This window comes from Anguilla anguilla, chromosome 4 (genome assembly GCF_013347855.1).
Source record: "Anguilla anguilla isolate fAngAng1 chromosome 4, fAngAng1.pri, whole genome shotgun sequence".
NCBI lineage: Eukaryota > Metazoa > Chordata > Actinopteri > Anguilliformes > Anguillidae > Anguilla > Anguilla anguilla.
In genome coordinates this window covers 39343072-39356393 of record NC_049204.1, presented here as the reverse complement: position 1 = coordinate 39356393, position 13322 = coordinate 39343072, and the positions used below count along the sequence as shown (strand labels likewise).

The 13322-nt window shown below is 40.3% G+C and overlaps 2 protein-coding genes across 2 annotated transcripts; both read left to right on the top strand.

Annotated features, from left to right (window-relative positions):
* The first annotated feature begins 472 nt into the window (after positions 1-472).
* Positions 473-2343, top strand: apoda.2 (apolipoprotein Da, duplicate 2). Its single transcript, XM_035415877.1, has 5 exons — positions 473-575; positions 827-960; positions 1296-1417; positions 1520-1608; positions 1896-2343. The coding sequence occupies exons 2-5, from the start codon at positions 841-843 to the stop codon at positions 2156-2158; spliced, it is 594 nt and encodes a 197-aa protein (XP_035271768.1). The 5' UTR covers positions 473-575; positions 827-840; the 3' UTR covers positions 2159-2343.
* Positions 2344-3245: 902 nt separating this feature from the next.
* On the top strand, positions 3246-10682 carry LOC118224922 (apolipoprotein D-like). The gene is made up of 5 exons (XM_035412785.1): positions 3246-3338; positions 5544-5675; positions 6951-7072; positions 8213-8298; positions 9411-10682. The coding sequence occupies exons 2-5, from the start codon at positions 5562-5564 to the stop codon at positions 9638-9640; spliced, it is 552 nt and encodes a 183-aa protein (XP_035268676.1). The 5' UTR covers positions 3246-3338; positions 5544-5561; the 3' UTR covers positions 9641-10682.
* The last annotated feature ends 2640 nt before the right edge of the window (positions 10683-13322 follow it).

The window sequence follows — 13322 nt, the reverse complement described above, 5'->3', positions numbered from 1 at the left end:
CAGTGAAAAATGTTGGTGTTATTTGAAATCTAACAGTTTTTAGTAAAATAATAAATGTATAAATTTAATCTGTTGGAGTAAATTGTTCTTCATCAGAGTTGTTCTAACGCTGAAAATTTAGTTGGGCTTGAACAAATATTTTAAGAAGACTACTTCATGCCTTCAAAGCCGGGATGTCAAGCTAAAGAAAAGAGTTTCATAACCATGTTTACATTCTATCTGACCAGTATGTTTGTGTGCATGTGCAATTAAACAGTACATTTTGGAACATGTGCAACAATGACTTGTGACTCTTTTTAAAGCCTTGTGTCAACAATCAGTGAAGGTGAGTGCTGTTATTCACATGGTTAATTAATGGTCCCCACATTGCATTTATTTGGCAAATGCTTATGTACAATAATTGCATACCGAAGGTCAAAACACAGGTCCGATAAGGTACAATCGTCATTTTGTAACAGTTATTCATAGCCAGTTATTCATTCCTCAAACACCTCTATATAAGTGCTGGCCTCCAACTTCACTCTTTACACTTTACACTTTGGGCACTGAACCAACCTGAGATCAACCCTTCAAAGGTAAGGAGATGGCTTTACCTTACCGTGTTCGTTTTTTTAAATCAATAATTTCAAGAGTTTATTGCTTGATTTACATACATATACTGTATGTTTACAGAGACCTCAAGTTCACACTATAATTCAGTTTGTGAGATGTCTTGCATGAAATGTACTGGACTAAGTGCACTCCAAATGTGCATTGATATCTGCTCATTTAGACATGGTGAGAATTTGGCAGGTCTTGTGTGAAGTTTTGTCTTTCCTGTCACTAGTAAACATTGAGGAAATGCAGGCATTACATGCTCTGTTCCTGACCATGGGGTCCTTCCTGGCGGTCAACGCCCAGTCCTTCCATCTTGGGAGATGCCCGACACCGCCCGTTCAACAGAACTTTGATGTTGCCAAGGTGATAATTTCCAGCTATTTTACAGCCTTGTTACTGTAGATGTAGAACCTCTGTCTATTTTGGGAACCATGACTATCCCACCCCTTATTGGAGTGGGCTTTCTAAAAACCATAATAGCCTCAAACCTAGATAAACAAGAAAAACCGATTTGAACAAATTCTATTTCAGGCTGGGGAATTTGAGCACATTCAGTGGTTTGCTTTTATCCACAAGAAAAGTTTAATTGATTTAGTTTTGTTCGGCTGTAACTGCACAGCTGTTGCATGATGATAGGTGATGTGAGCCAGCTCAACAAATTACGGTTGCATGGACATGTCTCTTTTCTCTCTCTGCAGTACATGGGCAGGTGGTACGAGATCCAGAAACTCCCAGCGGTCTTCGAGTTGGGGACTTGTAACCAGGCTACCTACACCTTGATGCCTGAAGGTGTGGTCAAGGTTGTGAACGCAGAGCTCCTGTGAGTTTCAGTACATCACACTGCTAATCATTGTGAGAGTTTCGCATGTGTTGTTTGTTTGAGAACATGGTCTTATGTGCCATTCTTGCCATACCCCTATAGGTCAGATGGCATGGTGCACAGCATCGAGGGCACTGCAAGAGTGAAGAATGCCTCACAGCCAGCCATCCTGGAAGTTAGTTTCTTTAAAGGTGAATCTTTAGTGAATGCTAAAAATGAGTCAACTGTGAAATAACATATTTTTCTGCATAGGGGTGAAAATCATTTAAAAATACCTCAATCCATTCTTTTCGATTTGTACTTGTGCCAAATCAGAAAACAAGACAGGGATATTTTTAGTAAATATCACAAAGACAACTTAAGAGGATCGCAAGGAATGAGCATTAGCACATTCTGTGAGTGCACTTTCATGTTAGTTAGATCAGGTTGCCATCCCAGTAAGGTGAATGATTGTACTCTCTGTCCCCTTCTCTCTCAGGAGCACCCAGTGCCCCCTATTGGGTGCTGTCCACAGATTACGAAAGCTACACCCTGGTCTACGCCTGCACCAACTACCTTGGCTTTTTCTACGTGGACTTTGCCTGGATCATGAGCAGGTCCCGCACCCTGCAGGAGGAAACCGTCACGGAGCTTCGCAATGTGCTCACCTCCAACGGCATCAGTGTGAAGAGGATGATGGTCTCTGACCAGACCAACTGCGCTGCCATGACACAGGAAGGGGGCCCTGTCATCGCTGAGTGAAGTGGGCTGTTCCAGAAACTGAACAGAACATCCTGTAAAACAGTTACAGTGCAGTGAATAGAAAATACAATTATAGCTACAAATGTGTAAATGATTAAGTGATTGTGACTTATTAAGCTCTCGCATATCAGTGTGCGCACTTTGACAATGAACCGTGTAATTAAAAATGCACTGGGAACAACATCTTACTTTTGGTCTGATTGCCTCTTTTGAGTCTGTCATGCAGCGCCTCTGTGTGTCCATTGCAAAAAAGGTGTGTTGCAGCAGGTCAGATTCAGGGTAAATGCTGGGTTGCTGCCTTTAGCAACTCTGGGAAATATGTTTTGGTTTTCTTTATGGGGTAATGAAAACACACCAGATATAAAAAACAACATGTTTAGACATGCTCTCTTCTTGCTTTAAAGGAAATTCTGAGTAAAGACATAACAGGAACTTGCAGGCCAGTCCTAAATGTTTTCATTTCAATCTTTCCACTAAAATGGTTATATGCTGCTATTCAACAGCCACTGATAGCTGCAATGCAATAAATAGGAAACATATCTAAAATGGGTTATCATGCTGATCAGACACTTTGAGAACAATATAAATATGTATCCTTCTTAGCCTCAATGTGGGGATCGCTGAGCCTTCCTTGAAATTGTTTGTGTTGAATATTGCTTGGCCTCCATTTTATTCTGTTACAAATTGATGGTACATGGACCTGTGGAAATATTAATCTAAGACTGTAACCAAAGTTGGCTACCATCCACCCAGGACATGGAGGTATTTTGATTTTTGCACAATACATGTATTGACTGAATTGAGAATTTGGGTTACAACCAAATTCTAATTAACTAAATAAATGTGAACAATAATAGGCCATATTTGGCAAGATGCAGTATTTAAATGAAAAAAAAAGTTTTTTTATACACAGAAAGGAAAATGTAAATGAACAGGAGAAAATGGCACTACAGAATGGTAACAGACCTATAATAACATTAATCCTGGTATGTCCCATGACTCTAATTCAGCGAATCACCTGCTTCATGTTAAAAATGCTTCCTGAAGCAACAAAACCCGCCATTCATCTTGTGCTCATATTGTTCATCTGACTTCCTGTAAGTAGAAGTTCCCGTAAGCAAGCAGGAGTGAAAACACAGGCTTTCCCTTGAGCGGCAGAGAGTAATCTGAAATCAACAAGGTAAGAACTAATTTTGCATCATGTACCTGAATACTGCCAAACACAGGCAAATGTACTCTGCTTCTGTCATAGACCTAAACTGGACTCATTATAATACATGTGCCTTCCAGTTTGCCTGCAAATAAAACACTGTAGTGTCATACCAAACTAGTTTTTGTAAAAAAAAAAAATATTCAAGAACAAAGCAAGTTAAAAAAAGTATTTGGACAGTGACACAATTTTTGTTCTATAAAATTATGGTTCTGTACACCGGTACATTGGCTTTGAAATTAAACAGTGAATATGAGGTTAAAGTGCAGACTGTCAGTTTTTATTTGAGTGTATTTACATCCGTATTGGGTGATCTGTGATCTGTGATCTGGACGGAGTGTAGCACAGTGGGTAAGGAACTGGGCTTGTAACCGAAAGGTCGCAGGTTCGATTCCCGGGTAGGACACTTCCGTTGTACCCTTGAGCAAGGTACTTAACCAAAATTGCTTCAGTATATATCCAGCTGTATAAATGGATACAATGTAAAATGCTATGTAAAAGTTGTGTAAGTCGCTCTGGATAAGAGTGTCTGCTAAATGCTTGTAATGTAATGATCTGCATAAGAATTATACATAGTCCCCCATTTGAGGGGACCAAAAGTAACGGACTTTAGTAACTACCTTGTCCAGTAGAATGAAACCATATTGTAAAGTAGATGTGGAAACCAAAAATGTTTAATTCAATACATACATGACTGAATATCTGTGGGCAGTAACTTATCAAGTGATTCTTTTCATCAGTATGATCTGAAGTATTGGTCTTGTCCTCATTGTTAATATTGTAATGTGTTCCCTTATGAGTAGTATTGTGATATGTCTCCCTGTATCAAGGAGGAAGAGCATACAGGCTTCCTTGATTATTATAAGAACCCATGAGAAAGGACAGGGAATGAAAGAGGAACATGGAGGGAATGGGTGGGGGATCAGTCACAGTCACAGTAAAAGGGTAGGTTTAGGAGAAGAGAGTACAGCAAGAGAGAGAGATTTGGTCCTTTGATTTATACTGTGAAGATTGTGACAGCCTGAAAGTGGCTGAGACTAAAAAATATCCTCTAGCACAGGCATAAAACAAATGACCTTTACTCCACTGAAAACAAGTTTGTCAGGTCTAACATATGGCGTCAATTTTGTGCCAAAAGTATTGTCTATGTAGGAGCACAGGCAGCAGCAGAGACACAGCAACCCTTACAGGGACTGGAAACACTGAATAGAATGACTGGAATTTTAAATATCTTTGATTGCGTAAGATGGCCAGGGAATGTCAGCAGGATAAACAGAAAAGGGCAGGACTAGGGGTTTGTTGTTGGCAGCATATTAGGCTGAGAAAATGCTGCAACCTTGCTAGCATGTCCTCATGCACACACCTGCTCTTTCTGTTTTTCATAGCATGTGATGCCAATCACCTCTTCTTATAACACCACAGTTCTCAAGTCATAATCAGGCTAATGCAAACATGAGTTGACACTTCATGTGCAGCTTAATAGGTGGACTTTTGGGCATCTAGTTGACCAACAGAGTTTACTGGTGTGCATTAAGCCACTGTCATTCCAGCCAATTGAAATGCAGCCGTCCCTGGGGGACGCAAGACACAGTTATGCATCCATCACCTGGCCAGGCTGCTGGCCACAGCTGGCACTGTGGTGGTCCATATTCGATTCCCAACTGTACAGCCATCGAAGCTACGGCCATCCATGCACTAGTACATTGACACTTAACAGGACAAGCCACCCAACAACCCTTATTTATAAACAATTACATGTTTCATTCACATCTTTTGGCTCCAGTCCTATGTTTTCCTGTTGACATTGGATGAGGTCCACATTGTGTCATGCATTGCTTTCAGTAGCGGCTTTTGTGGTTAGAACACGCAAGTACATAATGATGAGAACAAGCCATTCAGGCATCGAAGTTGAACTTTCGCCTATCTTAATGTTGTTCTCGGATATACCTATAAATATATGTTACATAGTGCTAGCATCCTTATTAATAATGATAATAAATGATTATTTATTTGGATTTTTTCATTAGGCAGTTCATGCTAAATCCCTTTCTCAGGGGGGTTGAACAGTCCTACCACAGGGGGAGGGTGAATATTGGCAGAGTAGGCAGAGCTTTTTGACTCCTCGTGGCTGTGGCTCTATTCTCGTGGCTTAACAGTTGCTGGTAACCCTTTCAGGAGGAACGCTGCTGGAAAATGGCCTTTAATGCCCTCCTGCTCATCCTGCTCCTGCCACTTGTCAGTGGTCAGGTGTTCCACTGGGGTCCCTGCCCAGAGCCACCTGTCCAGTCAGGCTTTGACATCTATAAGGTACGCTATCTGTCCATTAGCAGTGGCAATATTCTGGCTTCTGTAATTGTCTGTTTTTTTGGAGAGATTGAAAACAAGAAGAGGTTTGTCTCCCATGAGATAATGGTGGGAAATACAGAAAATATAAATTAAATTATATCTCAGCAATACGCTGTAAAAATTATTAACATAACTAGTGTAGCAGTAATGGAGCTGGAGGAAGACATAAAAAACTTCACGAAATGCTTGAATTAAACTAAAGTGACAGGTTGTTGGAGGATAACAACAAGCAAATGCTTGCACACCTGTTTGATGCACAAGCGCAAGGAGCTTTCCCAAGATTTGTCATTAGTGCAGACGGACACACCAACTAAATACTTCTTTGCTCTTCAATAAAGCACATCTCAGTGCAAACTCATTCACTGTCTAAGACATGGTGAACTGCTCCAGGAACCTGGGGAGATTCAGAGGGAGCTGTTTGGCAGATCTTCATGGCAGGTGCTGTGGAGGATCCAGTGGAGGCTCTACAAAGTTTGAAAAAGATGGTGATAGAGGGCTATTCCTGCAAGATGTATTTAGTGAAAAGCAGAAAAAATCAAGGGACTGTCTGCCAAATTATATAACACCTTCTGGTCACAGATTGGGGCATACATTTTTAAAGGAGAGAATGACTGTTAAATAATTATCTCCGTGCTGTTGTCCTGGGAAATTCTGACTGCTCTGGAAGTAAGAGATATATGTAACCATTGCGAGAGGTGATGAGTTTCATTGAGCACACTGAGCAAACATAACTTCCTCCAGCCATTTTATCTTCAGTACAGGTCTTATTTCTTTAGATCAGGAGAAGAGTTTTGATTAAGCGGATCATCAGTATCTTTTTTAAAAATATTCAGTGGACACATTCAGCTGCTCTATAATAATCTTTATAATGTGTCCAAACAAAAGGGGAGCTTGAGTTGGGGTGTGAAGCGCTTCAAGGCAAGACGGTCTTCTAGGATTTATTTGCCAAATTACAAATTACAGAAAACCTACTCAGCTTGTAAAACAAGCATACGCTTTATAACATGGAATCACAAGCTGAGAAACAGGGCACAAATCATGCCAGAATGACAGAATTAAAAACGGATCTTCTACATGCGTACAATTAAGTGCAAAGTCACTTTGAAACTGTCAATGGTGTAATTACTCTGCCATTCATCTGATACATATCATATAATATGTATTAATTTATTATATGTTATAAATTGTAATAATCCCTAACAAATTTACTTTAAATATTTGTCCCTGCTCCTGCAGTACCTTGGAAGGTGGTTTGAGATTCAGAAGTTGCCGGCGTCATTTGAGAAGGGAAAGTGCATCGAGGCAAACTACTCTCTAAGAGCAGATGGGACTATCAAAGTATTTAACTCAGAGTTCCGGTGAGATTTACATGTGCTGCAAAGTGACAATTAAACAAAACATCATTATTAGTGCTGTTTATCGTCTGATTTCCATAGTGGGTAGCCATTCCCCAAGCCATTTTGATTTTATGTGCACGCTAAACTATGAGTGGCTACTCTTGAGCCATTAGGGTCTCCTGGTGTTTGTTGTCAACTCAAAATAAGCAAGCAGTTTAGAAACAAGACAGCTGGTCGTGTGTGCAATCAACTGCTTTAATTTATAAGTGTTGAGCAACAATGAAATCCAGCAGACCCTATGGCTCTTTAGGATTAGGCTTGGAGACACCTTCGCTAAACCTTGATACAACTGGACATTTCCTGTAGGTGTTTTTAAATGAAGTGCCTTTACTTGAGGTTGTAACTGTACTGGTCACCAAGGGCTTGAACCCACAAGCTTCTGATTTAGACTTGGGCATGCATTCCAAGGATGTGTATGTGCAGAATCCCTTATAGGCATGCAATGATTAGAGGCTGTTTGAATTAAATTTACCAGCAGCCATACGACCTCGCACTCTGCTGCTGCTGACTGGCTGAAGCTAAGCAAGTGTGGGCTTGATTAGTACTTGGATGGGACACCACCAGGGAATACTGAGTTGCTGTTGGAAGTGCTGTTAGTGGGCCAGCAGGGGGCAATCTTCCCTCTGGCCAGATAAACCCAAATGCCCCAGTGCAGTGACGGGGACACTGTGCTGTAGGAGATGCCGTCTTTCGGATGAGACGTTAAACTGAGGTCCTGACTCAATGTGGTCATTAAAGATCCCATGACGCTATTCGTAAAGAGTAGGGGGTTCCCCGGTGTCCTGGCTAAAATCCCAGATCTGGCTCTCGCAAAAACTTGCCACCTAATCATCCCCTAATTTAATTGGCTAAAAAATGTTCTCTCCTTCCAGTGGAGCTGCTCAGTGGCCAACAATAGAGGATTGTGGTTGTACTGGGCAGCTCCCAGGTGTGAATGTGTGTGAGTGTGAAGCAGGGCGTTACTGCAAAAGAGCAGCCGTGCTCAGCGAACCTACCCTGGGTAAATAAAGGTTAAATTAAAAAGATTTAAAAAATTGTTAATAACTCTCCTTGTGATTGTTCATCTTGTATTTTCGGCTACCACTGCTTATCCACCCTTAGAAGAGGACAGGTGAAGTCAATCGAAGGGACAGCTGTTGTGCAAGATATCAGACAACCAGCCAAGCTTGGGGTTAGCTTCTCTTACTGTGAGTACTGTGGCAAAATGAGAGCAATCAGCTTCTTTTACTATGAGCTTAGTGGAAATGTAAGTAATACAGTGCCGTGAACAAACTATTTGCCCCCTTCCTGATTTCCACTATTATTGCATATTTGCCACACTGAATGGTTTCACATATTTAGACAAAATGTAATATTAGACCAAGGGAATTTGTGTAAAGCACAAAATACATTGAATTTTTAAAAAAAATTTCATTTTATTTGATGAAAAAAGGTATTAAACACCTGTATCACCAATGTGAAAAATTGCCCACTCTAACCAAGAAAAATATCAATGCTCATCTCACATTTGCAAAAAGGCACCTGGATGATTCCCAACACCGGTCCCATTTCTTAAGGAGAATGTCAGGTCATCAGTGTGTGAGTTGATGCTGAATCATAACTGTGTTATGCAGCAAGACAATAATCTAAAACACAAAAGCAAGTCCACATCTGAATCGTTGAAACTAAACAAAATTAATGTTTTGGAGTCGTGATTTAAACCCAATAGAGATGCTGTGGCAGGACCTAAAACAAGCAATTCATGCTCAAAAACCAACCAGTTTGTCTGAATTAATGCATGATGAGGATGAGGGGGAAATTTTATTTTTCACATGGGTGATATGGGTGATTTACATTTTTTTCATGAAATAATTGAAATATAAAAAAAATGTGTTCCATGTTTACTCAGGTTCCCTTTGTCTCATATTACATTCTGTTTTAAACATCTAAAACCTGTATGTGCTGGGAGGTTTTCCCACAATGGTTACCTGGTTATCTAGTGTGATTACATTGCTAATATTTTACACATTTCCCAGTTATTACAGCCAGAATCTGGATCAATTATGATTGTGATCAAACTTGCATCAAACCAACTATTTTAATTTTAGTTTCTTATCTCATACACCACTTTAACTGCCCATATTTCACCATTTTAAATTTACCTCACATGAGTAAGGCAGATAATGAAGCAAGGGACAGGGAACAGACTGCCAGAAGGAATTACCGTCAGTAGGAATAAACTTCACATGACCTCTTCCCTACTTACCTCTCTCTCTCTCTCTGTCTCTCTCTCATATTTCTGTGTTTCCCTGCGGAACAGTTACCCCCTACAGCCCGTACTGGGTCCTGTACACTGACTATGTGACCTCGGCCATGGTCTACTCCTGCACTGACGTTCTTAGGCTGTTCCACGTCGACTTTGCCTGGATCCTTGGGCGCGCACGCACACTGCCTGCAGCCACCATCAACAGTGCCAAGATCATGTTTACCACCAACAACATCGACGTCAGCAAAATGAACCCCACGGACCAGCAAGGCTGTGACAAGTAACACTAGATGACGGGAACAAAGATCAGCATTTTTGTCTGAATACACATATTTTTAATCAGGGCTGTCTGCATAGTTGTCATACATTTGTTTTTTTTAACTGAAGGGAAGGTCTGACTTTAGCTTCTTATTCATAAAATAATTTAAATCAAGACAGAAAATCATGTGAATTTAAAATGTTGAGTCGCATTAATGTAGAATTGAAAATTGAAAAAAGTATACCGGTAATAACTACATTTGTTGTTAATTTAATTGTCCATACTGAAAGTTAATTATTGCAGCGAGTCAATTTTAATGAATTCATTTTAGCTAATCAATACCATGAGGTTGCGAACATACTTAGAAATTAAAGTAGATTCTGAAGGAATGCTCACAAAGTCACTTACAATATACAGGCTGTTTCAATTCATATGATGGTAGTATTATACAATACATACAGATGGTGTTATACTGCCACCACATGGTTTTGACCTAGAACAGCAGCTTCATGCTTGTTGCTTGAAAGATGCTAGTTACAAATAAACAGAGATGGGAAATCCAAGTTCAGAAAGAAAGAGGCCTTGCTAGTATTTTATTCCAGTCACCTGGATTTGCTGACTAGCAGAATTCTTAGCAGAACTAATTAGTGAAATCAGCTGGCTCATAGAGTTCATGGAAATGAATTTTTTGCAGACAGGGGGCAGCACAGTACTGGACTTGGCTGTGACACAGAAACAGTGTTTTTTTTCTCAACAGTACAACCGCATTACCACTCTTCTTCCCACACTACTGTTATACTCATTATATGAGAACCACTACAGGCAGTGGTGTGAATGTGCTGCTGGAAGCCCCTTAGCTTTTTACACAAACCATGTAATCTGTCTCTTCCTTTTCCTGCGACTCCTTTTTATTATCAATGTCATTATTCTTCTAGAATGTGGTGCAGTCCCTGCACAGAGGTAAGGTAATGTCAAACCAAAAACACCTGATAAATTGTGCCCTTACTTTTGCTAAACCAGTGGCTCCCATGTGTCTCTCAGATTTAATAAATGGTTTCTGAATGGGGCGTGCATTTCACTGTGGAACTGTAAAACTTGTCAGAGATGGCTCTCATTTCCTCTTGATTTTATACAGCTGCATTCTTATATGCCTGGGGACGGTTTAAATAGTTTCTAAATTAACCTAACATACTAATATTAAATATTAATATGAATGCCACTATTAAGCCTTTAATCCCCTTCAGCTGTGTGTAGCTTGTGCAGTATAGAACGGGTAAGAGAATAATTTATTAAAAGTATTTTTCCTGAATTTGCTGAAGTGATTAATACAAGCCAGCAACAAGGAGAATATGATAAAAGTTCAGCTTACGGGCTGCTGGGTGGTCCTGCTACAGAACTGATTCTCAGAGCCATATTGCACCCCATGGTCAGGTATTTGATATTGGCAATGCCAGAGCCAGCCGTGGGTGGCAACCCTGTAGTGTGAAGCATGATGGCCTCTGCACCCAGACCAATAATAAATTAGTGTTCTACAGCAAAATAATTGGGAGAAATATAATTGCAATGTGTCAGGGGAGACACTCTCAGTCTGGATGACACGTTGGGTGAAGAAACGTAATGAGACTTTGCTGGCAATACTCATTGTTGTGACCAGTTAGACTGAAACACTGACAAAGTCCCTGTAGAATTCAGACCCACTGAAGTTCTAGAGGTCAGATATATGGAGCCCTATGGCAAAAGTTATTACAGTGAACAATTATATTTATATTTGGCAGTGATTGATCAGAAATAAAATTGGTCTCAAATGATTTATATAAAAATGAGTTGAGGGCTCAAAGAACAAACACAGCTCATAACAAACAGAAGCACAGGAAGCGGATGCAGTGATGGCGAGACTTTGGCGAGAATAAAAAAATGTAAAACACTCTTCAGAAAATTTATTGCATTAGCACAGTGTGTTGTCTGACCACTGAGGATTCTGTTGACTTGTCAAATTATTTGGTATCGTGATACTGATATCTTCATATTTTTGTTTGTTTTGAATAATGTTAACCTGCAGTTTAGATTCGATTCTTCAGTTTGTAAGACACGGTCTGGCAGATTATGTGATGGGGCACTGCATGGGCGAGGTAAACTGAATGCACCCAGGAGCATAATTTTAATAGGGTACCTTGAAGAACTGCCTGTCATGGATACAGACAATGTCAGTAGCATCATTTTTACATTCAATACCCACCCCCCTGCCCACCCCTGCCCCCCAACAACAGTAAGAAGTCTAAATGAATGGGGGTATCACAGATTTGCCAGTGTATGTCATTGGTTAAGAAATATGGGTATATGTAGCTAGTGCTACGCAGTAGGAAAAGGAAGCCAATGTTAGTTGACTCAACTTACTAGCTAACTGGTCGGGGTATCTAGTAAGCTATCCAGCGGTTATCTTCCTACCTCTAACACAGTTAATGCCCTGCCAGTTAGCTAGATAGCCAAGTCAGGTAGCTAGCTAGCTTGATACCTTGATAACTATCCGACTGGACAATCCAGCTAATTAATTAATTCTCTAAACCGACCAGAATTTGAAATGTGTAATTCATGAACTATGTACAAGCATGCTGTGCACATGCAGTGACCAATCATACACGTATAGAGAGAGCATGCCACGGGCACCCAGACGACCAAGAGGGGTCACTCGAGCAGCTGCAATCTCTCCCATATATCCCTTGGGTGACACTGCCAGTTGTGAATCGTCTCTGCAGGACTGCCGGCTTCGATCTGACACCATGGTGCCACATGCAGCATTTTTGCTGAGCGAGCTATCCAGCAGCCTCAATCTAGCTAACTATTTATGGCACACCATGCTATCTAGCTGACTAGCTTAATAAATCTGGCTAAACTGAGTGTTAGAGATATTATATGCACAGAGCCTATTTTGAATATTCCAAAATTTCATGTATCCATAGAGAAAAGTTTACTTGAATCTGCACAATTCAAATAAGATAATAGAGTGGACTAACTTATTTCTGGAGCTTGTAGCTATGGCTAACTTGCCTCTTTGATACCGTTATTGCGAGTAAGAAAATTAGCCTTGTGCATAATGTCAAGATCATCAAGCTCTGAAAGAGTAGGAATGAAATACAACATTCTGAAAAATGTAACCAAAAACAAGCTTTATTTTATAACTGAAAACATTAAACTGCAGGTTTTGGATTTTGGGTGTATTGGGATGTCAGTATCTGGTTTCTACATGTCCAGTTCTGTCATTGATTTTTCAACTATCCAGGACAATTTCAAGGTGTTTCCGGTGGAAATATTTATCATATGCATTGTGTAATGTTGGTGTTTTCTCCACAGAGTAAACTGCCTATTGAAAAAGAACTTTTAATTATATTTAATGTCTTCAATTTACATTCAAAAAATATTTTTGTTGTTGTTCCACATCTGGGCCCAGAGAAAAAAGCTAGCTTTGGCTTTTAGGTGATGACCTACCAAGAGGTGGGCTATTAAAAAGCAGAGTCAGGAAAAGGAAGGACCGTAAATGTTTTTACGGGATCCTATTAGACTCCTGCCCAGCATGGCGCTTTACTTTGTTCCAGCTTATCCATCTTTAGCGGCTCCCTTAGCTGAACACGTCAGGTTTTCTACAGCCTTATTAAATGAGGGCTTCTGTGCAATGGGGGAAGGGCGGATGTTTCAGGACAGTATTTCAACAC

What these genes read in the sequence shown, in the direction of transcription:
- apoda.2 (XM_035415877.1), top strand. Translation starts at nt 841, where the DNA reads ATGCAGGCATTACATGCTCTGTTCCTGACCATGGGGTCCTTCCTGGCG. An exon ending in AGAACTTTGATGTTGCCAAG is followed by an intron (nt 961 to 1,295) that starts GTGATAATTTCC and finishes CTCTCTCTGCAG; the next exon opens with TACATGGGCAGGTGGTACGA. An exon ending in GTTGTGAACGCAGAGCTCCT is followed by an intron (nt 1,418 to 1,519) that starts GTGAGTTTCAGT and finishes ATACCCCTATAG; the next exon opens with GTCAGATGGCATGGTGCACA.
- LOC118224922 (XM_035412785.1), top strand. Translation starts at nt 5,562, where the DNA reads ATGGCCTTTAATGCCCTCCTGCTCATCCTGCTCCTGCCACTTGTCAGT. An exon ending in CAGGCTTTGACATCTATAAG is followed by an intron (nt 5,676 to 6,950) that starts GTACGCTATCTG and finishes CTGCTCCTGCAG; the next exon opens with TACCTTGGAAGGTGGTTTGA. An exon ending in TGGGGTTAGCTTCTCTTACT is followed by an intron (nt 8,299 to 9,410) that starts GTGAGTACTGTG and finishes CCTGCGGAACAG; the next exon opens with TTACCCCCTACAGCCCGTAC.